Here is a 26303-nt window from a genome sequence, read left to right as displayed (position 1 = left end):
CACATGGCTCCACTGGGTCTCTGGTGCGCATCTGAGGCAAGTCGTGGCATCATTATGAACTGGTGTCCGGTTGCAGGACGCCAGCACTACCTGAGTCTGGCAGCGCATTCTCCCGGCGTTGTTCACGGGACGCGCAAGTGCCTGCGAAAGCGGTGACGAGGATATCCCCTGAACCGGAGACGACAGGGGGCGGGGGTGGTCGTATCCCTGGCAACCGACAGCGCTGAAGCATCCGAAAGCGTGACGGCAGGTGCACGATTCCCCCAGTATCATACCTGGCAACAAGTGCGAATCTGGAAGCGTCTGTTTCAAGTTTTCCATCAGAGACCAGAGAGAACCGCCTATTTTGACGTGGATAAAGTGCAGCGCAGTGCAGTGCAGTGCAGTGCAACTCGAGTAGACGACGCTTGCAAGCCTCGGATGGTTTTGAGGATCAAAAAGGACGCATGCTCGACGCCCTGATGTGAGAGGTCTGCTCGGACTCTACGAGGAAACGCGAGCTCCTTTGCGCATCTAAACTTTACGTCTTGCCGTTGATTGCGCAGAAAACCCGGCAAGTACCCTGCTTCGAGGGCAATGAGACAAGCTGTTTAAAAATTAGCAGTACTTTGGTGAAGCTGGCGCTGTTCAAGATGCTCGAAACGCATCTTTTCTTCCAGGTTAATGCATTAACATATATGAAGCATTTGCCGCTGCAGTTCAACAGTCCAGAATCAAAGAAAAATGAATAAGAGCAAACCTATCATCACGCTTTGGAAGGCGTGCGTGTTCACAGCATTTTCTTTGCTAGACCGCATGCCTTGTCAAATGTGTCAGAGGCGCGGTTTCCATCGGAATTCGTCCTACAATTCTAGTTTTACGTTGGTGAGAAAAACAATCTCCACGGTACCATTTCCTAGAGCAGGGTGCAGCTCATCACGAAGAACGGTACTTCTCGGGGTCTTTGGTGTCGAACGATTTCACCGGCGTCTTCGAATATCTCCCAGAAGAACAGGGGATGTGTGTGCTACTTTACCAGTACTCCGGTAAAAATGCGAAAAGTTCCACTGCTACGAGCGCCCGCGCAACGAACACACTAGGTCAATGCTGCGTCGCACGCGTACCAGCTTCTGTCTGCAAACAGGGTGTTCAATGCCTGCTCCTCGTCATGTTTCTCAACAGATGCTATGGATGCACAGCAGAGTTCCAATGCCTCTGCGAAAACGTGTCTTATTGTCTGCTACTTGTTTAGCGTCCGAGTCTGTTCCATGCGCGCGCAGCGGGTCTTCAACGTGTGTCGCATTTCAAACGCATTCAAACACCAGACAAGATGCAGCAGTGTCAGTGCCTAATCCGCCGACACGCTTTACGAATCCTATTCTAGACGGGGAAACACTGGCTCTGGGGTGCGAAAACGCACACCAGGCTGCAACAGGTCTCTGCGGGCGTTCCACTCGGTGTCATGCCACGAAGGCACGAATGCCGCTGCTGTGCTCGCTACCTCGCCTGGCCCCGCTACAGGGTAGCAGAGCGCGCGCAGCATGCGCTCACTGGTCTCGGGGATCAGTGGCCACAACGCAACACCAAGGACTCGCACGGCTTCGAGAATAACGGCGAGAACAGCAAAAGCTTCGGACTTGGTCTCTGGATTGCGTAGTTTGGTCCATGGTGCTTCGTGATCGATGAAGCTGTTCGCTTCCGAGGCGATACGCATGAGCGCTTCGGCTGCTCCTGAGAAGTCCAGTTTCTCGTATGCAGCTGCTGCTTCAGCGGTGCACGTTCGGGTAAGGTCTGCCAAGGGATGCGCACTTGGTGCTACAACCGGCAATGATAGATTGTTGTGTCGTTTCAGAAGGTTCAGCGTTCGATTGAGAAGGTTGCCAACACTATTCGCTAGTTCAGCATTCACTATCTGGATGAAGCGATCGCGCGAGAAATCACCGTCGCGACCAAACTCGATACCACGCAGGAAGTAGTATCGCACTGCATCAGCGTTGAATTCATCCACCAGGGCATGAGGATCGAGGGTGTTTCCGAGGGATTTGCCCATTTTCATGCCATCCTTGGTGAGAAATCCATGACTAAATAGTTGCTGGGGTGCGTTCAGTCCTACTGAATGTAGCATGGCAGGCCAGTAACACGCGTGAAAACGCGTAATGTCCTTTCCGAGGACGTGAACGTGCGCCGGCCAGCCGCGTTCTTCGACTTTTTCGAGCTGCGGCGGTTCATCTTCATCGAAGAGCGCAGTCAGGTAGCCGAGCAGCGCATCAAACCATACATAGATAGTTTGGCTCGCATCGTTCGGCATTGGGATACCCCAGGGGTTCTTGGCTCTCGAGACGCTGAAATCGCGGAGACCTTCGCGGACCCAGGAGAGCACCTCGTTGCGGCGCTCGGCCGGTCGCATAAAGTCGTCGTTTGCCAGCAGTGCCTCAACCTGGGCCTGATATCGCGATAGACGGAAGAAGTAGTTTTCCTCCGCTCGCTGTTCGCAGCGCTTGAGATGCAGTGGACACTGGGTGTCCTCCACGAGCTCCTTGGGGTCTTTGTACTCCTCACAGCCGGTACAGTAGAGTCCCTCGTAGCTTGCCTTGTAGATGTCTCCCCGCTGCAACACTCGTTCCATGAATGTCATGACCATGGCTGCATGGTTCGCCGATGTTGTCCTAATAAATCGATCATATGAGATGTTGAGCTTCGCCCAAAGCGCCCTGAACTCCCCGGAAACAAGGTCGCAGTGTTCTTGCGGTGTGCGACCCGCAGCCGCAGCTGCCTGTGCAATTTTCTCACCGTGCTCATCAGTACCCGTTATAAAACGCACTGCACGCCCCTGCATTCGGTGGTATCGAGCCAACGCATCGCAGGCCATAGTAGGGTAAGCACTTCCCATGTGAGGAGCCGCGTTGACGTAAAACAAGGGCGTCGTGATAACGAGTGGCTGAGCCGGACGCGCTTCGGCCCCCGACGGCTGATGCCGCTGCCTCACACTTGCCTTTAACCAGCGCACGTTTTTGGATCCAGATTGCCGACAGCGGCACCCGTCTGGAGCACCTCTCCAGCTGAGGAAAGCGCCAAGCAGTTGTACTGAGGTGCGCGGTGCTGCAGACCAACGCTCTGTGCCCGTCAGGGACACGCCGTACGCCAAAATCGGACTCCAGCTGGTCGCCTTCCGTCGCATTTTCCTCCAGTCTATATTAAGTTTGTCTAGATCGTCTTGGTTGAAATAGAAACGGGGTCAGCCGCAGCGCACCCGGAGACGCGAAGCTGCTCGAGACTAGTAGCAACTTTTGTACACGAGCGCGGTGGTGGCGTTCACGTCACAGTGCGCTGCTCTTGTACACAGGTCGACGGATCGAGTGCCTTTCGTGTTTGCTTGGGGTATCGGATGGTTGAGATGGAGTCGGTATCCAGGAGGGCGTCGATGATGGCGCACCAAACCACCCAGGTCCAACAACGACTATCACCCATGCTTCCAACTGGAGTTTGAACCAGTTTGTACGATCCTCTGGACGCTGAGCTTGCCGTCAGTGCCTGCTATGCCGCTGTACACAAACAGAATCGCTTTGCTGGACTCTTTTGGGTTTAAGCTCCAAGTTCGAGGCGGGCGTTGGATGCATCCAGTGCGAGTGCCCGGTTCGTGCGGATAATACCCGATACCAGAATAGAGGTCACAGGTCGTAGACTGACATTCCTGTGTTCTATGACTTCGTGTCTAGAATTCCCGTATGGAATGGAGACAAACTGCATCCCGCACAACTAGGGATGCTGGGCAGCATTCGCGGATGCCCTGTGGAGAATTCCCGTATGGAATGGAGACAAACTGCATCCCGCATAGCTAGGGATGCTGGGCAGCATTCGCGGATGCCCTGTGGAGTATTCCCGTATGGAATGGAGACTTCATCCGTCGTGCAACCTTGTAGATGCTGGACACGTCGCAGGCCTCGCACGAAGGCAGTGTATGGCATGTGATGCATCTGCGAGTGTCAGCTCGAGGCATAAACGAGCCTGCATCCTGTGCAGGTGACGTTAGCAACAACAGGAACGCGCAGTGCTCAACTATTCGTTAGCGCTGTGTGGGTGCTTCGCTAGGAGCTGGCGCTTTGTCTCCAAAGTCGTTCATGAGCACGAAGCAGTCTTCTTTGGTTGCTCGTGCATACTTTGGGCGGAATCACCGTCCCAAAGTTTTCAACTGGAAAACTTTTCGCGGAATTTGGGTAAAGGAGCGGCGAAAGAAAAGGATTACGCTCGAGTACAGCTCTCTGCCGAGCGCGCAGCCCTTGAATAGCGGTACCTGGTTTTCTGGACACGGGGCGACTGCGGCTTTGTTGACCTCGTTATCGCTAGGTATGCTTTTTTTCTCTCTGCGCACAATTTTGCGCGGGTAGGTACGAACCGTCCCTGTGAACGATCCTCGTGAAAGGTCGCTTGCGCGGTGGCGTGTAGGAAGCGAGAACGCTGATCGGTTGAGGTAGCGACGTGGGGCTTCCTGCGGCTGGCCAGACGTACTGCAGAAGCCAGACATGTGGCTAATTGAAAGGATACACGCGGAAATCTGGTTACACAAGTAGAACTAAAGCGGAGCGGTGTTTCTCAGGTTCGACACCAACCTCAGGCTCGCGTTTCGCAGTCAGCAGTTGTCGAGGGAATATGTCCCATTCGCTCCTGTTGTGAGCGCGGCTGGCAACTTGTAAAGGGACGGACGACGAAGTGGCAATTCCCTTAGAGCAGGATACAGCATCCCTGAGAATATACAGCGCGTCAGCTGCGAGGCATACATCTCAACCGGCGATGCCATACTGCACGCTTTTTGCGAGACGTACAGCTCATCTGTCGATGCAGGATGGCGCTTTACCCGCACCGGTGCACAACACATCCACCAATGTATAGCGCTTCGACTGAAATCGGATGCATGCCGTTCGTTCGTTAAGCGAGAATCGTAGGCTCGCTGCCAGTGCCCAAGAAACCATTTTTATGACCGAAAGCCTGCTTGCACCATTTGTCTTCATAAGACTGGGGCTCGTCATCTATATGCAGTCGGCAATGGTGCACAGTGAGCAAATCCTCAACCGGATTGCAGTCCGCCAATCCTAGTCGAGTTCGGGATGAATTCGAACGTCACGATCATCATCGTATTGGAGCAGCAGATTCGCACGCAGCAGCAATTCACCGATGCTGTCTTCATCAGTGGCAGAGTAAGGAACGAATTGTACGATTGCGTAGTCTTCTAGCAAGGCACCTATCCGTTCATTGAGAGCTCGGTACCGTGTATCCATCTGTTCACTGAGCTCCGAAACAAGCGACTGTATATCAGGATTGAGGAAGCGCTCCAGGAACTCATCAAGTGCCTCGTCAGAGTTGGGTGCCTCAGCGTCCGAGGACAAAGGCTCCAGCGTGTTATCGCGATGCTCGATCCTGTGTCGCAGCAGGTCCGCTTTGCTGAGGACGTTAAGGTGTGGCAACCCGAGATGCAGCATTGCTGCCATGGCGGTAAGCGAGCCCGCGAAAAATTTTGATGCATCGGCGAGAAACTGTGCATCAAGAAGGAATATGCTGCATACACGCATGCTGAACTGGCTCTGGAGGACGTAAACGAACTGCCGAACGCACTCGAAATGCGTATACAGTTCTATCTGACCCGGCATATCAAAAACCAGGTAGTCGTCCTCTGCTGTCTCAGAGAGAACTTGCTCTAACCAGTCTTGATCTTCAAGCAAGTACTCCATGCAGTAGACTAGGGATCCGTTCGGGCCTAGACTAAGTTCTTCCGCAACGTCTGTGACAGTGATAAGATCCCGAATATCCGCAACAGGCTTGTACTCGAAACGCTCGGCAGCAGGGTCAAGGTTCACTACGTGCACCAGTTGGCCGACGATCTCACCGTGTTGCTGCAGAGCATGGCAGTACGTGGACTTGCCCGAACCGGCCGGTCCCATCACCAGCTGTGCAAACATAGCGAACAGCTCCAGAAACGTTCTCCACCCGGCGAGCTTTCAGTTTCGCTTGCACGTCGTGCTCCCAGCGCTTTGAACGATCCTCCGCAACTCAGCGCATACAGCAAGACGCTATTGCGTGCAACAAGCTTGAAAGCTCAAGCTTGCACCAGTGGTGCTCCGAAAACGCCCAAACTGGTTGTGCTGCGTGGTACGCTGCCACGCGCTGGTACTCACACTCAGTTCAGCATAAAATGGAACGTCCCCTGACAGGGGCGCATATGCGAAAGTTTGGATATCTGACCACATTCATCGAGCCCAGCCTTTGCTGGCATTATCGGGGACTGCTGCGCGTTCCTCTCTATCATCTGAGGCTTCAAATACACCAGTTTGCATTTTCGCTCCCGTTTGGTTGTCAAAACTCGAGGCATGTTGACACCAGTGTCATTCTCAAGGTCATTGCTTTTCGCTGTTACTGACGCTCTGAATGAACAGGCGGAAGATACGATATTCGCTTCGCTTGCCATTTTCATCTTCTACACATACAGCCCTGGTGTGTCCTTTGTCGTGGTGACACTTACCTGTGGTCAGGTGTTACAGTTTGTCCTCAATATCTCCTCCTCCGAGCGTTGCCCGCCGGCACTTGCTTTATCGCTCGACAGATACCCCTGCCGGATGCAGATGTCTGCATTTGATGGTGTCCTCCGTTTCTGCGTCGCACCCCATACCCAAAGACGATGGCCTCCGTCTGGGCGGTGCCGTTGGCAAGTACTCCGTGCTTTGCGTGCACAAGCGCACGCTCCCCCAGTCCATAAAGTATTTGTAGAATGCCAGGTTGTTCTTGACCAAGCTAGTACTGGAAGCAGGATCTAGCCTGGAGAACAAGTCGACAACTTGTTTTTCTATTCGGCTACGGTCCCTTCTTGCCGGGCGATGAGGTATTCCCTTCCAGGAGCGATCACTGCTATGACTAAAATCCGAGTCCAAGACCCTTTTACATGCAGATAGAAGAGAACGAAGTCTCTGTGAGCACCTCCCGTGAGTTTTCTCATGTTGCCGTCGAATTCAGCTTCGTCAATGGCGACGAAACGAGGAGGATTTCTCTCCCGAACAGAGTCGAGGATTTGGAGTGACGCATCCCATAAACTTTTGGCGCGAGCATTTGAAGAATTCAGCAAGAAACGACGTCGAGGTTTTTTCGTCATCAATCCAGCCGACCTCATTCGTACGCTAGCCAGTTGCTCTGTAAGAGAAAGATCGAGAACACAAAGAATATATAATATGAGCACACTACATCTATTATGAAGAGAACAGTGGTGGTCTGTACTTGTGAATTGGATGATGTCATTGGTTACTTTTCTGGCACTAGTCCAAGTCTATTGTGAGTCATCTTGACTCTGTAGCAATTTCCGACTCTAAATCGCCAAAGTACCCGCTCAGACTAGACGAACAAGAATCCGAAAACTAGCTGTGAGTCCGTAAACCCTCACTCCTATACCTCGAATTTTCGAGGCTCTACTACTAAAAGGGTCTGTAAAAGAAATCGAAAGGCACAGGCAACTCGAGCTGTTCAGCATCCCATTTTAATCTGGTCTGGCCTTAGGTGCTTGTCATGGAGACCTCGCCTCTCGATGGCCAGAGGCGCGCTCGAGCGACAGCGGTGCCATTTGGGAGTGCTCCGTCCCGGGACCGTACCGGGTTTTCGTGTTGGTGCAGTACCCGTGACTAGAACCAGCGTATTCGAACGCGCGAAGAATGCTAGTAATGTTGCAAATGGCGTCAGTTCTCGTCATAGAGATGCTTCCACATTTCACAAAACCCTTGGAATCTTATTTTCCGCGTACTCTTGTATCGCTCAGCATCTGTGACTTGTTCAACCATCCGGCATACGACCTACGCCGGTTGGTACCGGGTACGTCGGCCCTCCTTAGCCAGAGTCTTTTAACCCAATCTTTATCCACCCGGCTGCGGTGTATATTAGGCGGTCGCAATCACGATACAATGCGCTGGAAAGATGGTAGACGAACTGCCTGAAGTATACATATTTTTTACTGAACAGTGCAAAGAGGACTGCATTGCTCCTTCAGCTCAGTCATACCACAGTACTCAGATGGTTCAGCAGCATCGAAAGAAAGTAGATGCACTTCGCGCCACAAACCGGTACTCGTAGAGACAGCTTGCAGCCAATGGTAGAGAACAACCCGTTGGTCAACTTTCACGGAAAGCAAAAAGCGAAGATCGTAGCCGCTATGGGCTTCTCTGTTTCTCAACAGCTTGTTCGTGTGGTCCTGAAAACACCGGGATACACTCGCCAAAAAGAGTCTCAGTTCAACTATGGCCATCTTCCACCGAAAACGAAACTGCAGCACTCCTGGAGCCTCGCGAATGGCATGAAGCACAGCGACTTTGATTTGTTTTGCAAGTAGATGAGACTTTCCTCGGAGAAAAACGACCAGAACGTACACGGTTATTCGAGGAGAAGGAGCGCGTTGTATGTACGATAGAGCTCGAAAAGAACGAGGATATCATCTGTTCCAGCTGCATTGGATTCCATTCGGTTCCTCAGTTTCACAAATAGAGAAGGCTCACACAACAGCACTCTTTTTATCGAATCATTCAAGACTTTTTCCGTGACGACTGGCAATGTCCTTCGATTGGAAACGTAGCATTTCACCATTCCTGTTGCGTTCGAGCTGTGCCAATTCTGCGGGGGTGAGAGCAGCTTTTCATTCCTCCGTACGCACCGTGGCGCGGCCTTATCAAAGCACTCCTTTCTAATGTGGAACGTGTGATGATCGCTCTACTGGGCGAATCGCTGAAGCGTTCAGCACACGGTGACACACCGGGGCACACGTCGTCGAGCTTGCGCAAGTCTCTCTTTCTTCGGGAAGGTCCTCAACTATGCGCATAAACAAGAGCGTTCATTTTCAAAGATAAAAAATCGAAGGAAAAGGTATGGACATAGAAGTCGGGGATCCTGGAGGGCCTCCATCACCATGTTCGACACACAAATGGAAAAATCTTCTTCTCATAGATCATCGAGCGAAGACGAGCAAAAGACGACGAAGGAGAGAGGATATGGACGAGAAAAAGTGTTTGGGCGACGGGACGATGACGAGAGTGTAGTTGCGAAGAGAGCATGATGTATAGCGCTCCTTGCAATGATCAGTTCAAGCAGCAGCAATGCACACAAGGAGTTCGTTAACCGAGACTTCAACGCCTCCGTCAACATCAAACCATGTGTGGCGCTGAGGAAGAGACCCGAGGACCTGACGCGAGCCATGTTTGAGAAACATCCTCTTATGATCGAAGCATACCTGGATAAACTGAAGCTGATAGCAGTCAGTCGGTCAAAAAGGCTGGAAAGCGTCTACGATCGGGTATTCATTAACCATCATGGATCGCAATCCATTCTTGACCATGATCGCGACACTGCGCAGCAGTGCAGTGAGTGCCCCGGAGGGTGTTGCGGGCCCGCCATTCTCTCTGACAGCTCTACTGCAGGGTTACTCGCTAGAGTTGGGCGCGCTCTACGGACTTGTCAGAATACGAACCGTGCATGCTCGCCCTGGTCCCGTTTTTACGTATTGGGAGGTCAAAAGCGTGTTTCTGGAAAGACTAAATTTGTAAGATTCACAGCAAGAGACAGCCAGCAGCTGTCGACGACTCGCACGCATGGCGTCCACAGCACCCGCGAACACCGCGGTTGCGTTGAACACGCTCGACTGGGTGCTGGTTATTGTCTATTTTAGTGCACTGGTTCTGGCAATCTGGCTTTCGACTCGGAAAAGTTCTCGCGCTGGGTCAGGTACTCAGAGTAAGCCAGCCTCTGAAATGTTCTTCCTTGCAGGCCGTTCAACGACTTTTTTCGCAGTAGGTGCTTCCCTATTTATGTCTAACATAGGAAGCGAGCACTTTATTGCTTTAGCAGCTGCAGGGGCGACATCCGGTCTTGCGGTGGCATCTTTTGAGTGGATGGCGTCTATCTTCGTGGGCGTTGTGCTCGGAAGGGTCTTTGCGCCATTCTACCTCCGCAACAGCCTGCACACGGTTCCCAAGTTTCTTGAACTGCGATACGCAGCGGGCGCTCGGCGGTACCATGCCCTAGCAACGATCATGATGGCTATTTTGACCAAAGTCAGTGCAACGTTGTACTCTGGGGCGATCATTCTGCGGGTGCTGCTCGGTTGGCCTGTATGGTTTTCTCTGATCATGATCCTAGTATTGACGACACTCTACACGAGCTTGGGCGGTCTGCGGGCAGTGATATGGACTGAAGTTCTGCAAGCGTTCGTTTTACTCGCCGGCGGGCTTGCGCTGGCAGTCAGAAGTCTCCAGGCTGTTGGGAGCCTGGCCGGCCTTTCTGAGCTGCTCGCAGCGCAGAATCGGCGACAAATGTTGGATCTCTTGCAATGGCCCTCGTCGACGACTCCCTGGGTCGAATACCCCTGGCCAGGAATCATCTTTGGCCTGCCTGCCTTGGAAGTTTTCTACTGGTGCACGGACCAAGTTGTGGTGCAACGCGTCCTCTCCGCGAAATCGGAAGCGCACGCACGTGGCGGAAGTCTCTTGTGCGGATTCTTGAAGACGTTGGTACCCTTTATGATGGTGATTCCTGGTTTGTGTGCATTCCTGTTATTTCCGGAAGTAGCTGCGAACCCAAATCAAGCCTATCCGACGGCAGTGGCACGACTTTTACCCCACGGCCTGCTTGGTTTGATGGTCAGTGCTATGCTGGCAGCACTCATGTCGTCGCTTGCGTCAACCTTTAACAGCACTTCAACCGTAGTTGTGTATGACTTTGTCATCGAATGCTGCGGCTTAAGTCGGCTCTCGGACAAGACGCTTGTATTGCTGGGTAGAATCGCGAATATCGTATTGTGTGCCTTCAGTCTCGCCTGGATTCCGATCGTGGAAGGCATGGGCGAGGAGCTCTACTTCTACATCCAGTCCGTGATCAGCTACATCGCTCCACCGATCGCTGTTGTATTCGTGGCTGGTATTGCCTGGCGACGGGCAACTGCGACTGGTGCGCTCTGCACGCTGCTTGTTGGTGGCGCACTCGGGCTGGTGCGCTTCGTTGTCGAGGTCGCGCTGCGTTTGGCGCACCGAGAGGCACCCCTCGGCGCTCTTGGCAAAATCTTCTTTCAGAGTAACTTTCTGTATTTCGCAATTTTCTCCTGGGTTTTCAGCAGTTTGCTTCTAGTCACAGTGAGTCTGTTCACCGAACCGCCATCGGAGCAGCAGCTAGGGCTGCTCTTCCAAGAGGCAGGTGCGTCAGGCTCGCACGTACGAACCACAGCAGGGAACCAAATCGGTGAAGCGTCTTCGAAACAGGTTGTAGGAGCGTCACGCTACGTGGCTGACGAGCCGAGCAGCTCCGATCCGGCTGCTAGGCAGCAGACAGTCGAGCTTGAGATCGAGTCATTTTCAGGGACGGAAAACTCAGACGAGGCTTTTTCGGTGGACCCCGAGCATACGGCGCCGTCTATGAAGCGGGTAGCCTCGAGAGATACCCTCCTCGCTGGAGAGGCGGCTAGTCAAGAGCCGCTCTTTAGCCCGCAAGGCGAGTTCTCAGCTGCACAAGAGACGTTTTCGAGCGCTGCGCCATCGCGCTTAACATCGGCGGCACTCGACGTGTTATCCGTGGTTCTTGTGGCAGAAATACTAGCCTTTTATATTCAGTTTCGATGAGGCTATTGGCCGAAACGGCGGACGGCAGGCACCCATTACGCTGTCGCCTCGGGATTGACGACGCTAGTATCAGCCGAAACATTTTCCTCGCTAATGCATCGACTTGTGATGCAAAAGATGCACGGTAGGTTCATAGAAGATGAGACGAGTCGTGACCCAGATGCACACGGAAGACGATTTCGCCCCGTCGTGCCGCGGGAGTTGACGACAATCGCTCTACTTCTATATCAGAATAAAATGGTACGGGTGTTCTCACTCGGGCGTGTTCACTGAGTTTTGGGTCGTTCCCACTGTCATCAATACCAGACTCTGTGAGCGTTATCTGCGGCTGCTCTCTTTTTCCACTGTCTGGTTCCCGCTTTTAATCATGCCGGTCTTTAGTGGTCCTCGAGCTCTGTTGACATCATTCAATGGATTTGCTAGAAGCGTAAACGTCCCGATTCCGCTCCTTCTAGCTATAGTCGACGCATTGAATGCGCAGACTGTCGTCAGGATTTACGCTTCGTTGGCAATTTTCATCTTCGTTCTCTACTGCACCGGTGCGCCCGTCTCAGCTGTGACTTGACAGTGGTCACGTGTTCCCATATTTCCACCACATGCTTTCCGGGCGCTGCCCTGGGTAGCGTGGTGGCACGCTTCTGTCGCTACGGACAAGCGCTGGAGGCGTATAGACGGTCCCACTCATTTGTTTTGAAAATACGTTTACTTTGGCCACGGCTATCAGCTTGCGCGATAGGTAATCGCTTTCGGGAAAGCGTCCATTATGCCGCTCTCTACCTGTAAGCTCCATTACATCCTCTCGGATGAGATGGTCGTTCCGAACGTTCTATCGTGCGCCGAGCGCCTGCCTTACTGCACCCGCCATAGCGCCCATACGGCCGGGCGGATGCAGAACGGAGACAGAACGGCTTTGCCATACAACTGAAAGCGTCGGCTCGAGCTGAGGCTGATCCCAAACGGGATCGGGATTCGTCACTATTCTGGTAGTCTGTAGGCTTTGCGGACAGACGTGCCACCTGCGGCAGCGCGAAGCGTTACACTGGGAGTCCACCACAACCAGACCGACGCCCAGACGCAGCAGCCTGCTCCTAGTCCCAGAATGTGCTTTGTTACGGACAAGCAGCTGAGGTCTCACTCTAGCACCCGCCAGCGGGGGGGCACGGAGCGAAAGACCGGCAGCTTTGTCCTGCTCGCGAAACCTTGTCACTATAAGGATCCGATAGAAAACATGGGAAACTTTTCGACGTACCACCGCTCACCCTAGAGCGGGAAAGCAATCTTGTACAGAATTGTCTATTAGTCGTCATTCTCTCTTCTGGTGTCGATGACAGTCGCGCGATGCGCATGCATCGACGATCATGTGTGCGGGAAGGTAGGCCTTGCGAAGCAGCCAGATGTCTATTACGCTAAAACATCTTCACTGTGCACATCGCTGCTGGCGCTGACAAAGCAAGAACGTGTATTTGTTCAGAGTGGAACTGAACGGCTATTTTGCTGCGAACCATGCCGTGCAGCTGTGCCTCTGGTTGCCAAAAGTCAGAGAATAGTGGCTCATCTCCGTCCATTCGGGACCACGTGGCGGACTACTACGGCAAAACGCTTCAGTCAAGCACTGACCTAAAGACGAGCGCTTGCAAGCTTGCCGCGGCTGTCCCGGAGAGCCATCGCCAAATCCTGGCAGAGATCGCTGATGAGATCCTGGAAAAGTTCTACGGTTGCGGGTCTACGCTCCCGGATGATAGCTCTCTCGAGGGCGCGACGGTACTAGATCTGGGCTGCGGCACAGGTCGCGACGTGTACCTCGCTTCAAAGCTGGTTGGCGAGCATGGTAAAGTCATTGGGGTGGACATGCTCGACAGTCAACTTGAAGTCGCCCGGAAATATACAGAATATCATGCAGAAAAGTTTTTCGGGAGTCCGAGTCGGTCGAATGTGCGTTTTCTTAAGGGTTTCATCGAGAACCTAGCCACTGCGGAACCGGAAGGTGTTCCGGACTCCTCGGTCGATGTCGTGATAAGCAACTGTGTTTGCAATCTATCGACGAACAAGCTGGCGTTATTCAAGGAGATTCACCGTGTTCTTCGCAACGGAGGCGAGTTGTACTTTTCCGATATGTATGCGGGTGGCAGGCTGAGCGCAGCGGCCAAACAGGATCCGGTCATGTACGGAGAGGGCCTCGGCGGTGCGCTCTACTTGGAGGATTTCCGTCGCCTCATGGAAGAGGCAGGGTTCCGCGACGTGCGATTGGTTGCAGGCAGTCCTGTCGATGTCATTGATCCGCAACTACGAAAGCTCGTGTCGAACGTGCAGTTCTATTCATGCACTTATCGATGTTTCAAGATCGCAACACTGGAAGGAACCCGGGAGGACTACGGACAGTTAGCTACATACCTGGGCGGGATTGGCGAAGAATTCAAGCTCGATCGCTTCTTCACGTTCCCCAAAGAGAAACCTGTGCGCGTGGATCGGAACACCGCTGAGATCATCCGCCAGAGTCGTTTTCATCAGTGGTTCTCTGTGAGCGCAGAGCAACAGCACATGGGATTGTTCAAAGCAAACGTTTCTTACGCGCTGCTGCACGCACCACTGAGCATGCAGGTTGAGCAGCTTGTATCCGGATAGTAGATAGGGTCCACCGGTACCTGCCCGATATTAGCCTTTGCAAATAATGCCTCTTGGTGTTCGACAGGGCGCCGCCGCCGCAAACCTTCGTACAAACCGATCGCAATGTCACTGGGCAGGTCATGCGAAAACACCTCATATGTCGTAGTTTACCGAACGGGAAAACTCTGCTGCGATGCATCGAGATGAAGATTCGGCATCGCAGCGGTAGCTCTGAATCCAAACCTGGAAACGGTGGTTCATGACACGCTGAAAGTATTCCGACATTGGTGCCTTTGGGCACAACCCTGTAGATACTTAAAGCTGCGGTTCCAGCTCCACAGCACTGAGCTCGCAAAGACGTCACCCCATGTAACTTCCGGTACGTATCGCTGGGGTCCGGATAGCGTTGACTTGCGCATTCACAAAACTCGTGCGAGCGCGCTCGATTTTGCTTCTTTTTGTTTGACGGAATGTTCACGCAGACCAGCGATCCCCAACAGTGCGCTTGTTCTCAGCGCACGATGAAGCATCCATCGTTCCATCTACTTCCAAGTACCACTAACCATCCTTTACTTCGGGGATACCGCATATTGTTTACGCTCTATATTGCTCCGAGTGCATATCGCGAGCGTCCGCCATGGCACGTACACCACTGGTGCTGATGCAGCACGAAGGCAGAACAGCTTTGCCATACCACAGAGGGCGTCGGTTCAGAGCCTGCTTCACCCGACACATGATCGAGTCTCGTTGTCGATTTGTGCTCGGACAGTTTGCGTATGCAGACTTGCCTCCGCTGCACGACGCGTTGGAGCAACTTGAATATTAGGTTCCGCTCGATGCCCTTTTCCGTTTCTGTACCCGGTGCCGTAACCTGAAATCACAGGATTCTTTCGGGTGAAAGTCTCGGCTAGTGCGTTGTCCGATGCACACGCAAGCGCACGCATTTCCATTCGATAGCTCACCACCTGCTTCCTTTCTTGAACCCGAACACGTTCTCAGTCGGGTTGAACCATGGCATATAAGTTGGAGTGAATAAGATGATCCATCCCGTGTTCGTTGCTGTTGTCAAAAAAAGATCCAGATTTGTGTTGGACGGTGTTGTCCATGATGATACAAGTATCGGAAGAAATTCTTGTTGGAGTCTATGTCGAGAGGCTTCAATCTTTGTGCGCGCGTTCATGCAAAGCGGCCTCGCAAGCTCCACTGGATGCTATCGCTGCGATGAATCAAGTGCGAGTCCAGGGCCCATTCCGAGGAAACAGAGGTTGCCGTAGCTTTTGGGCGCATATCCCCTGACAGGTATCATGCTGTTGTGGAACAGATTCTCGTCGATGGCCACGAAGGGAGCACGCTTCTATTTTCGAATGGAATTGATTATTTGACGTAACAATTTCAGAGAACTTTCGGCACGAGCTTGTGAAGAGGTCGCAAGCGTCATCGTCTAATGTACTTTTTTTGTCGATCGAACGGTGCCTATTGCTACGTCCATGAGTTGCGTTGGAAAAGAAAGATCGAAACCTCAAAGAATGAGTTATCTCGCCAGGATACACCTAAAGAATGGAGAAGAGTGGAGGCTTGTTCATATGAGTTGCATAATGATATCGGTTATTTTACAAACCCTGATTCGAGGCGTCGCGAATTATGTTGGTTCCTGTTACTTTAGGATTTCCAGCAGCAAAGCATCGAATGAGCGCTCCCGAAAACATGACCACGAATGCAAAAACTATGGATGAATCCGCAAGCTCTTATTGCAGTACCCTGAGTAAGCATGTTGCACATCTAAACAAGTTTGGAAAAAATCGAGAGCCAAGGACCGAAGCGAGCAGATCAGTTTTCCTTTCTAGACTGACACCGGTGTGGTAACGAGGGAGCGCCTTTGCCGTAGCACGCGGCCAAATCGCCGCAGAGCTGGCATCGTATCAGAGTGGTAGATTGGAAAATGCGGTCACCCGTCTTGTTGGATATGGGTCTGAGGCATACACAATTGCCTGCGGAATGCGCTCTCCGAATTAGAACACATTTCGTACCTCTCCCCTCGGTGAGGAAACGAGCGACGAACATGCTCTTGAAAGGCGAGCGAGCGGGAGGTTGCGCGAAAACCAAGAGCATTGTGCATCATCGAATCTGCTCGGGTCAGGCTGAGCAATGCAGCTCCAGAGCTCTATCATGAGTGTCGCTGAGCATCCGTGATGTCACTGGAGAGGCCGCGCTCTCCGGCACTGTCCTTGGGTACAACCTGTGGCCGAACTATATTCTCCTTGCCGGTCCACGGCTACCTTCCTTACCCATTCCAAACAAAGCCTTCTTGCGAACAGGTATTCCAGGAACTATTATTCGCATAATCATGGCTTGCGGGCCCTCTCGAAGTAAAGCAAGAGCAATGAGCGGCTAGTTGGGGGCACTTGTGCTTTTTCTTCAAGTCCCCCAGCAATCCTCTACCTTTGCTCGCTCGGGGCTATTCTAGTGAAGACAGCGCCCGTTGGAGAATGCGCCACGGCTTCTCTGCTGCCGCTCCAAAATCATCACCGTCCGTTCGGTAGGTTCGCCTCAAAATCGACTTCGTCGTTGCACTTGTGGCACGCGCTGTGCACCAGCGCAAGCAGTGCGGCCACTACCAGTGTTGAGGATATCGTGCCGATAGCGTCGACGCCGTACGCAACCAGGGCAGCCGCGACACCGAAGGCAACGTGCTTTCTTCGCGTCGTCCACCATGGATAAAAGTTCTCCAGTTGACCGTAGAACAGGTAGGAATACAAAAGAAACAACAAGATTGCGGCAACGACGATGACTGGTCGTAGCAAGGCTGCCAGAATAAGAAGCCCGCATCCCAGTATTATATAGTTCCCTCTGTAGTACGGAATGTTGATCGCAAGTCGCTCTTTGAGCTCTAGTGCACCCTGCGGCGCGGTAAACTGCTTTGTGTCGAAGAACGGCGGCCACGGCTGCGCTGCGCTCCAGCACTGCCAGATCCATTCAAGCGCTGTTCCACTGAGCCTGTCCAGAGCTCGGCTCGCAGCACTCGGAAGTGCCGTAGCGAGCATTGGTTGCTTCCTTTCCCAGTGAACTTTTCCGCGCAAAACGGAAAACATGGTCCAGCAAGAATGTTCGACATTGATGCCACAAGCTGGGCTGCGGCAACGTGCCGTCCGGTATGCCTTGTTGGCGCGAAACGATCTCAGCTACATAATAGTATATATTTATGTACACAAATGTATTTGATGGACATTGCTTTTCATGCGTCCATCCTTCTGTGCAGCCAGTGGTGGTACATATATACAACAAATTACATTTATGGATAGAATTCTATTTCCTGGACTTGTGTCAGCATTCTCCGGATTGTATTCTTGTGGCATCATGCGGGCGGGCGCGAACGCCCCATGAGCACGGTCGGTTTGGGGTACGGGCGGATCTTAGCTACTGTGTCTTGCTCAAGAGAAGAGTTTAGCGCGGCTGGGAAAAATTGAACTGCACAATCGGCCGAGAACCAAAGTGCCTCTTGCGCAGGACGGCGTACGCTGCGTCAGCGTCGACTCGGAGACACTTGGAGAGTGCTTGAGCGGTGTGCCTGAGACCAGTCACGCAGCACGCCTCGGTTGGGTTGTTGCCCCTTATCAAATCCAGGTCTCAGCGTAAAGAGCCTGTGTCACGTTTGGAAAGCTCTCTATAGTGCATACGCGGCGAAGTTCAGGAGGCTTGATTTGTCGCCGAGAGCTCGTTTAGCCTTGTCGCCTATTCGGCGTTCAGAAGCGGGCCACTTGCGACGCTTTGACGACACGCGTGCGCTCTGCAGTTGTTTTTGCGGCTGGCGATATACTTTTGGAGGCTGGTGGTCATTCGGTGCTAGAAGAGGCTCGTCTCGCAGTTAGCAACAACAACAGCAGCGGCAGCAGCACTCTTCCACCTGTACGTGGAACAAACCAGGACGCTTGGAATGGACCGCACCACAGGCAGCCCGTTGGAACTTGCGAACGACAGGTTGGACGAAGATGCGCCTCATTGGCGGAGCCACGTTGGGTCTATTCTGCTCTCTGAGGCCATGATAAACGCCCGCGTCTCGGAGCTTGGTCGCCAGATCAGTGCTGACTACAGTCGCATCGCCCCAGAGTTTGTCATTATAGGCATTCTCACCGGCAGCTTTATTTTTCTTGCTGATCTCGTACGGAAGATTACCCACCCAGTGCGAATTTACTTTGCACGCGCTAAATCATATGCTGGAACACATTCCACTGGGTCCGTATGGCTGCATGACTTTGATTTGTTGGACGTCCGCGATAAGCATGTGCTCGTCGTTGAGGATATTGTCGACACAGGCAAGACACTCAAGGCAATTCACGAAGAACTCGGGCGTCGCGGCGCCTTAAGTGTGCACTTTTGCGCCTTTATCTCGAAACAAACAGAACGCAAAGACGAAGGGGTACCAGAAGTGCGATACGTGGGATTCGTCTGCCCCGATCGATTTGTAGTCGGTTATGGTCTAGATTGCGATGAGCGGTTTCGCCAACTTCCGTTTGTTGGCATCTATCGACCGTGATTTCCTGACACTCAACGAAGAGACAGCGTAGGAGGTACTGTAAAAAGACGACAAGCAATGTGACCGTGCGCGGTCATTGAGACCAAGACGCGTCGAGTATGATAGTCGCGTTCTGGTCGCGTGGCGTGAGCCACCTAACTCGACTCGTTGGAAACGAAAACGAATCAGCGCGGATGCAAAGCGCAGACCTATGCTGATCACCGTCATCCATAAACGGCCAGCTGGCTTCGCAAAGCAGCAACTGGCCGACTTGGCAAGTGTACCGTCTCCGTGTCTTGCGCATTATTTGCGGCGACTTTATATAGCTCGCACAGTGCGGACCCTGGCTCGAGAAGTTCCGCGAATGGCCTTGAAGAAGGGTAGGCGGCTCGTATGCGTAGCCGCTCTGAAGCTGGCGGACAGAAAGATACTCTAGATACGCACGAATCTCAACGATAGATCCGCGTCGTTGTCAAAGCCTGCTACGAAGCCGTTTCACTATTCCGCGAGGCATTCGTGTGCAGCGTGTCGCGAGTATGCTGGGGAGATAACGCAGTGAACAGCGCTTAAGCCTCTACCTGGATGCGATGCTGATTCCGCTGCTCAACGTATCTGGAGCGACGCATGCGAGCTGCTGAGGATTATTATACAGAGCGGCAGTCGGTTCATCACAGATCCCACCTGGATGAGGCGCTTGGAACTGATGCTACGGGAAACAAGGAAGTGCACGGGGGAGCATTCGCTCCGGAGTTCGCATCAGCGACCGATTCCCGTCCGCAGTGTAGGAGATTCCAGAAAAGCCCCGAGAACGAGCGTTTTCGAGACGTGATGTGGAGGCTTGCCCACTGTGGATGAGCCGGTTACTCGAAACCGGCTAATCCGTGTAATGCATCTCAAATGGGTGCATTCCTGTTTCATAATGTCTAGTGCCACGGTGCTGGTACGCTATTTCGGGACGTCGGATTCACCAGCGAGCCCAAGCGACCCGACAATAAGGATGTACGGCGTGATGTGGTATGTATCCCTACTCGTGATACGTGCTTTTGGGGCGCGAATAACTCTTATTGTCACGGAAGGTTCCGCTCGCTCCCGTCCGCCACTGACCCTGGCGGCTTCCTGTGTTTCGATCGATACTGGGCATACGTGTGAGAGCGCCGTATCCATTCAGGTGGGCATATGTCACGCACTGGTGCACCAGGGAGCGCGCTTCCATGGGCCGCGATGCCCGTAAGTTTTTGTGTAGATACAACCGTATCAGCTTATTCTGGTATGCTGTGTGTACAGGCGCTGCCATTCGTAGTAGCGCCAACTCAGAGGCTCTTAACCGCATGCCTCCGTAATGGGAGCATGTAGCTTGAGAGTGCCCTCGACTTCGAGGCGTTGAACAGGTCACCCTTCAAGCCGTTTCACGGTAACGCCACCCTCGCAGTGCAAGCAACCTCCCGCTTGAGCGTCTCGAAGAAGCTGCCCTTTTGAGGTTGCTTTTCTTGGCAAGATCAAGCTATTGCACAGCTCACGATCCGTGCTGCCTGACAAAACACGTGCCGTAGCGAGTGATTGCCCCGCAATTTCGGCTTGAGAGTACGTCCGCGCTCGTGCTTTGTTCGGGCGGAGCCGGAGCTTACACAGCCAAAACTCTATGCAAGCAGCGGGAATGATCGCTCCATGTCCTACACGAACAACATAGTGATCCTTTAGATTGCCTGTGTCTGGTGACTCTGGGGAGGCTGCTATCCAGAAATAGAAAAGTAGTTTCCAACTGATCCGGGTTGCAGCCGCAACACCGTTCTGCGCCCGGCTGCGTCTCACACGCGATGAGCGACTGCGATTTGCGGCCGAAGCATCTCAGGTGTGCGAGGGCTCCAAGCAGACCGCTGTTTCCTCTGGGGCGCCTAGTGGCGAACGCTTCATCGTGTAAACTGGACGGTTTAGAGTGGCTCTTTTATCGGCGCCTCTGATCCTCTGGTCTGTACCTCCAGAGTAAGCGCAGCATGGCGCCGAGCGCCTACCGGAAGCGGCCGCGTTTTGTGCTGCGTACGAGTCGCCCTAGTGAGAAGCTCAGAACGGTGCTTCCTTTCAGGGTTACTGCTTCGACTTCAACAGGTGCAGATCACGTCGTCATCGTAAGCGGATCTTGGTTGGCACTATGGGCTTTTTCTTCACGCGGTCCTCGACTGGTGCATAGACAAAACATCAATATGCAGCTCCTGGCTGCGTGTACGGTGCCGCTTAGGCGACGTTCATCAGGAGCGCCTCACTCGCAGTCGGCCGAAGCGCGGTGTAGTGATCCTCCCTTGAAAAAGGGCGACGTCCTGCTGTGCTTGGATAGGCGGCTCGTCTTGCATGCACTGTGGTTTTGCGCTCGAAACCCGACGGACACGACAGGGTCCGCTTTTGAAGTGGGGTTCTTTCAGCGCTTCGCCTCCCGCTCGCTCTACACTGAGTGCAATGAGCTGGCTGAAGCGATCGAAAGGGAGCTGCCAACGACTTTCCAACTCCGCTATGCGGAGAGTCTCGATCGTTTGTTGCTCAATATAGGACATCACATGTTCTTTGGCTTTGAAGGCATCAGATGCTGGTTAGCAGAAAACGAACCGCTGGCCTTGGCTGGGCCTAACTGGGAACTTGTGGCGCCACCGGTGCCTCTTTCAAAAACTGAGAGCTGCGATGCTCCGCTTGTACCGCTCGCGTGGATGGCCTATCCTGCGCCGGGCTTCGTGCACGACGTCTGCAGTCTCGCCGTGCCTTATCGCCCAGACGAATGCACTGAATGCGGTACAGTGACGATCACAATAGGCATTTCTTCGATCGAACGTGAGCTGCGCAGTGCAGCGTGGCGGGCCCCAGAAGACCATGCACCATCTATCCTGCTTTCTATCTTTGTCGACGACGTGCGATGTGCCCAAGGGGCCGATCAAGATGCTCTGCTTACCCGTCTAGAAGCGAGTGATCACGGAGCGATTCTGAAAGACGAGGAAATACTGCCGAAGAGTGGTGACAAAGAAGCATTGATACAGGATGACGAAGAGCCGGCATCGATGCACGATAGCCACGGCGGGCTCCAGCTTCGATACGATGCCCGCACCATGTGCTTCCGGGCGGCGCTGCCGTCTGCGTACGTACTCGGCATTGAATCGCATCCCTTTCATCCGGACCCTACAGCTATCGATTTCTCTAATTCGAATGCCTCGGATTTCGATTCGCGAGACCGTTTGGTTTACGTCGTCACAGATCGATATGTATTGCCGCTGCGTTTCCAGAAACGCTCTTTACGTCCGCAGTTTGGTCCATTGCAGGGACCCCGCACAATGTCGAACAACGAGCAGACGACGGCTATGCACTCGTTCCTCGCATACTGCGCTGTATCCCAGCCGGAAACGGGGGATTTCAAGTTATTGCTCGTCCGTCAAGATGGCACGCTCGTCCAGTGTGATCTTGGAGTCGTTCGCAGCGTCCGTCTACAATCGGGGGACCCTGTTTCATTGCCGCGTGACGCGCGAGACGCAGCCGGACTGGTGGCTTTCGGCGAAGGACCGCATGTGAACATCCTCTGCTGGGACTTTTTCGGTCAGATGGACTGGTTGCATCTTCCAGATGCGTGGACCTCCGGAGTCTTGGCCCCTGCTTCACGATTATTCTGTCCCGGTCCGCAGGCTCTCGGTCTCGTTCACGCGGCGCACCGGAGCTTGCGCGCAGGTGGCGCACCACCGAGCGGCGGGGGCCCGTCCTCATCGACAGCGGCCTGCGCGGACGGGAGCCGTGGCCCTCGCGCGAAGCGCCCCTCCAAAAGAGATGCAGCCACCACGCGAGCTTTTGTATGCTGCATCAGAGCTCTGATGGTGTGCACTTGTCGTCACTGGATTGCGGAGACTATGCCACGCTACAGTTGGAGAGCGATCCGAATCTGCTGACGGGGTCCTCCAGAGTGTTCTGGCTACAAGGCGGCCGCTACCTACTTATCTGTGACCGTGTCTTTAACAAAGAGGATGATTTAGGAGCACCAGTCGTGTTACGTATTGACGAAGCGCAACGGACGGCTCAGGACGTTAGCGACTCGTGGCCCTTATCCATCGATATCATTGCGTGCTTCTATGAATCCGTTATCGTAGCGCGCGATTGCGTCGCACGCATCGCAGAGCCGCACGCAGTGCATGGCACGCATGGCGCATGCAGCGCACTGCGTGCTTTCGTGACGTCACGTTGGCAGGCACCAGGAAAGATCACGCACGCCGACGCATCGCCTGCGGGCGTGGCAGAGGCCGTGCTGGCGCTTACCTGTGTGATCGAGACTGCTACTTGTCCACTGCTCATTGTGTTGGATGCTGCCTCACTTACGGAGCGTTGTCGATGTGATCTCTTTGATCGTAGTGAGGTGACAGCTCTCGCTACAATTGCGTCAGATCGGCGCCTGCAGGGTGTCGCTGTGGCGTCTTCTGATGGCGCTCTTTACATTTTCGACTACGACGAGCAGACGGCGGCTGTGAAACGTCGACTCCGTATTATGCCGCACGTGGCAACCGGCGACTTGGACGCTGCGGCGGTGGAGTCTGTGTACAGCGTTCGCGAGGGTAGCGCTCTGCTGGTTTCGCTTCGTAGCGGCTGGCTTGTCCAGCTCGACCGCTTTACGGGGCATCTCTATGCCAAATGGCACCTTAGCCACCAGCCCCTGAAACTCTATCGCATTTGTGGAGGTCAGCCCGCGCATCCAGAAGATATTCTCGTTGTAGGACACGAGCTATGGAGGGTGTTCTGGGATGCACATGCGGCCCTCGGCCGCCGGGCGATGCGAGTTCGGCGCGTGATTTTCGATCCTTTAGCTGCCTGGGGTGTCCCAAGCGCGATTCTACCGAGCCATCGTCAGTACACTGGGGAATCGCTTCTCGAATATGGTACGTGCAGTGACCATTTGGTCTCATGGATGGGCGAGTCTTTTGTTGTGAGCGGTGATGGGCGGTTGCAAGTCGTGCGTTGGCATTTTTACCATACCACTGAAGAACCGTGGCGCCTAGCGTGTCTTGATGAGCTATCTGCACCCCTGCGCCAAAATGATGCTAATTCGGAGGACGCATCTTCATGGTTCTCGTTCTGGTGGTGGTGGTGGCGTTGGCGGCGTCAGCAGCAGCGGCAGCGTCTCCTGCACCTTCGTTCGTATGGTCCATTACCGTGCAAATTGCCGGAAAATCCCGCGGCACAGGAGCACCGCGTTGCGCAGCGATACGCTTCCAGGAATCCGCCCTGCATCGCTGGCAGCTTTGACCTGCCTTCAGCGAGTAGGCCTTTACAAGAGCAGCAACAGATGGAGGAGCCGCCATCTACACCAGCAGAACTGGACATACTCGCAATGACACCGATTCCATCATGCGAGATATGCATGCGAGGGGATACGCGGATGTACCTAGGTGTAGACGCGTCAAGTACGCTTGCAGTGTATGCGCCTGCTGCTGCTGCTGCTGCGGCGGCGGCGGCGGCGGAGGGACAGCTACCGTTCCTGGTGGATCCAGCCTGGACCGGTGTGTGTTTAGAACGAGACGGTCCGCACCGCTGGGCTGATATCACGGTGCGTTTGCTTGAATGTGACCATGCGCAAACGGAAGCCAGAGACAAATCTGGCTCGACATCGCTCCTTCAGGTCGTAGTCACACTCGGTGGCGACACCCTGTACCAGGTCGGACTAGTGCAGTACCATGCTGCGGAGACGGCCTCGGCGACATGCCGATTTGTGTTGCGCTCGTTAGGAGTTATCCAAACGGGCATAGAGGAAGTCCGCAGAGTCAGGTTCCTGCCAAATAGGATGTTGCTCGTTGCGAACGACGCCCAGGTCGCATTCCTCGAAGAGGTGCCTTGTGCTCAGCAGCAGCGAAGATATCGACCCGGATCAGAGATTCCTGATGAACTCGAACTGCATTCAAGGGCTCTCGATGGAGCGGCAGGCGTACGTGATACCACCATCGTTGATGAATTATGTCGCTGGAGGCACGATGGACTCACACTCGAATTGGGCGGTGCAGTTGCCTCTGTACAAGTCGCGTCTGCTCCACTGCCATTCGCAGAAGGCGACGCGAGTCAGCGGACAAGGATGGCTCGATGCTTTCCGCAGTGCAGTGTCTTCCTGACGACGGACAGTGGTGCGATCTGTCAAATCGTAGACTGGGCGGCGATATGCCCAGAGTCTTCAGGAGGTGTCGCGGATCGCAGCAATGAAGTTTGGTCCGCACTTAACCAGCTGCAGCAGGAGCTTTGCGAGCGATGGCCGTTCGTTGTGAATGTACAGGCGCGCTCGCGAGCCTCCCCAGAAAGGAATGCGGAGGTGAGCGCAAGCGCCCCGGCGTCTTCGGACGATCGACTTTTACTCTGGGACATCCTCCAGTACTGGTGGGTGTTACTTCCGGGACCATATGCTTTCGACTCTTTGCGAGCTGAGCATGTCGGTGCTCTTCTGAAACTCGAACTCGAGCTTGATTTATCGAACTGAATCGCTGTTGAACTTTACGGACCATACGTTCACAAACAGGAGGCTCGCAGTGCGTACACACGACAGGACTGTACCCGACTCTTTCCTTTCGACCTGTCCAGATGGCGTGCATGACGTTAGTCCCTATGGGGGCGCCTCGCCAAGGGGCACAGGGACTGTTGCGCAGGTCACCCGTTGTCCACGTCCGCCGTGGCTCCGCGCACGCCCGTAGTCGCGTTTGGTCCTACGATTTAAAGCATAAAACGAAGTGCGTTCGTTCCTCACAGTACAGCGGCTAGGAGTTTCCTTTTATAGACCAGAAGCATAAGAAGAGCGCACAGAGTTCAGGTGCGCACCTACGGCAAGGCGTTTCACCAGCCTCCCTGCTGGAACAACATTGCGTCGATCGAGTCCATATCTTCCATACCGAGTTTTTCCGGGGTATCGTCCTCATTTATTCTATTCCCGTCGAACAAGAAACGATAACTGTGCAAGTCTACTCCCTTACGTGTGCAGTACGCATCCATGAGCTTTCGCAGGGGCGTGTGTTTCTTGATCCGGAACTGGACCTCGTTGCCGTCGGCATCGCGCACTCTGAGGTTGATTTGGTCACCTCCGGAAGTTTTACCCTCAGACACTACCGGTTTCTTATCACTGGTCTCGGAGGACATTGCACGAAATCGCTTTTCAGAGTACCGAAGTTTTGCGGTAAAGTGAAACGCGGCCAAACGCCGTTCTAAGTCAAACGACGCCGACTGTGTACAGTAGACGCGCCAACCGGCGCCTTAGACCTGATGTCTCCGACTGACGTGCAGACGCCACCCCGTGTTTTTGGACCGGCCACCCACTACCGCTTCCAATATTTTCTCAAATAATTCAATTTTGGAAGGTTGTACAAAAAAATTCACTTTTGGCAGCTCTGGAGGTCTCTTCTCCAGCACCGCATATTTCCTTATATTGATAGCGGCATGAAAGTCACGGTTCACGAATTCCATGCGTTTCTTGCCATCATTGGTTGTACGTACTAATGGAAGGAGTCCACGAACTTTTGCCCTCCTTTCCATTTGCTCTTCGGTCAGCGGTCCGTACTTTGCTATATCCTCAAGGCTTGTCTGTTACTTTTCCATCTCCACTC

At 53.7% G+C, this 26303-nt stretch overlaps 10 protein-coding genes and 2 non-coding genes across 12 annotated transcripts, besides 1 other annotated feature; 6 read left to right on the top strand and 6 right to left on the bottom strand.

The window, feature by feature from the left end:
• Positions 1–1354: 1354 nt before the first annotated feature.
• CYME_CME015C (methionine--tRNA ligase, chloroplast or mitochondrial) lies at positions 1355–3157 on the bottom strand (the record flags this gene model as incomplete). Its single annotated transcript, XM_005535482.1, has 1 exon — positions 1355–3157. The coding sequence occupies one exon, from the start codon at positions 3155–3157 to the stop codon at positions 1355–1357; it is 1803 nt and encodes a 600-aa protein (XP_005535539.1).
• Positions 3158–4097: 940 nt separating this feature from the next.
• CYME_CME014C (hypothetical protein) lies at positions 4098–4364 on the top strand (the record flags this gene model as incomplete). Its single annotated transcript, XM_005535481.1, has 1 exon — positions 4098–4364. The coding sequence occupies one exon, from the start codon at positions 4098–4100 to the stop codon at positions 4362–4364; it is 267 nt and encodes an 88-aa protein (XP_005535538.1).
• Positions 4365–5066: 702 nt separating this feature from the next.
• CYME_CME013C (hypothetical protein, conserved) lies at positions 5067–5930 on the bottom strand (the record flags this gene model as incomplete). The annotated part of the gene is made up of 1 exon (XM_005535480.1): positions 5067–5930. One exon carries the CDS (start codon positions 5928–5930, stop codon positions 5067–5069), a length of 864 nt encoding a protein of 287 aa, XP_005535537.1.
• Positions 5931–9584: 3654 nt separating this feature from the next.
• CYME_CME012C (Na+/glucose co-transporter) lies at positions 9585–11603 on the top strand (the record flags this gene model as incomplete). The annotated part of the gene is made up of 1 exon (XM_005535479.1): positions 9585–11603. One exon carries the CDS (start codon positions 9585–9587, stop codon positions 11601–11603), a length of 2019 nt encoding a protein of 672 aa, XP_005535536.1.
• On the bottom strand, positions 11580–12813 carry CYME_CME011T. The gene has a single exon (XR_002461239.1). It is a non-coding gene; the product is annotated as a hypothetical transcript (transcript).
• Positions 12814–13106: 293 nt separating this feature from the next.
• On the top strand, positions 13107–14225 carry CYME_CME010C (probable methyltransferase Cyt19; the record flags this gene model as incomplete). Its single annotated transcript, XM_005535478.1, has 1 exon — positions 13107–14225. One exon carries the CDS (start codon positions 13107–13109, stop codon positions 14223–14225), a length of 1119 nt encoding a protein of 372 aa, XP_005535535.1.
• Positions 14226–16729: 2504 nt separating this feature from the next.
• Positions 16730–17296, bottom strand: CYME_CME009C (hypothetical protein; the record flags this gene model as incomplete). Its single annotated transcript, XM_005535477.1, has 1 exon — positions 16730–17296. One exon carries the CDS (start codon positions 17294–17296, stop codon positions 16730–16732), a length of 567 nt encoding a protein of 188 aa, XP_005535534.1.
• Positions 17297–18138: 842 nt separating this feature from the next.
• On the top strand, positions 18139–18738 carry CYME_CME008C (hypoxanthine phosphoribosyltransferase; the record flags this gene model as incomplete). The annotated part of the gene is made up of 1 exon (XM_005535476.1): positions 18139–18738. One exon carries the CDS (start codon positions 18139–18141, stop codon positions 18736–18738), a length of 600 nt encoding a protein of 199 aa, XP_005535533.1.
• CYME_CME007T lies at positions 18336–20507 on the bottom strand. Its single transcript, XR_002461238.1, has one exon. It is a non-coding gene; the product is annotated as a hypothetical transcript (transcript).
• Positions 20508–20708: 201 nt separating this feature from the next.
• On the top strand, positions 20709–22628 carry CYME_CME006C (hypothetical protein; the record flags this gene model as incomplete). The annotated part of the gene is made up of 1 exon (XM_005535475.1): positions 20709–22628. One exon carries the CDS (start codon positions 20709–20711, stop codon positions 22626–22628), a length of 1920 nt encoding a protein of 639 aa, XP_005535532.1.
• On the top strand, positions 22535–25189 carry CYME_CME005C (hypothetical protein; the record flags this gene model as incomplete). Its single annotated transcript, XM_005535474.1, has 1 exon — positions 22535–25189. One exon carries the CDS (start codon positions 22535–22537, stop codon positions 25187–25189), a length of 2655 nt encoding a protein of 884 aa, XP_005535531.1.
• Positions 25190–25539: 350 nt separating this feature from the next.
• CYME_CME004C (ubiquitin-like protein Smt3) lies at positions 25540–25839 on the bottom strand (the record flags this gene model as incomplete). Its single annotated transcript, XM_005535473.1, has 1 exon — positions 25540–25839. The coding sequence occupies one exon, from the start codon at positions 25837–25839 to the stop codon at positions 25540–25542; it is 300 nt and encodes a 99-aa protein (XP_005535530.1).
• Positions 25840–25886: 47 nt separating this feature from the next.
• Positions 25887–26303: part of a sequence feature (repetitive element) that runs on past the window's edge.

Source organism: Cyanidioschyzon merolae, chromosome 5 (genome assembly GCF_000091205.1).
Source record: "Cyanidioschyzon merolae strain 10D DNA, chromosome 5, complete genome".
Lineage (NCBI taxonomy): Eukaryota > Rhodophyta > Bangiophyceae > Cyanidiales > Cyanidiaceae > Cyanidioschyzon > Cyanidioschyzon merolae.
This window is presented reverse-complemented; position numbering and strand designations above follow the sequence as displayed.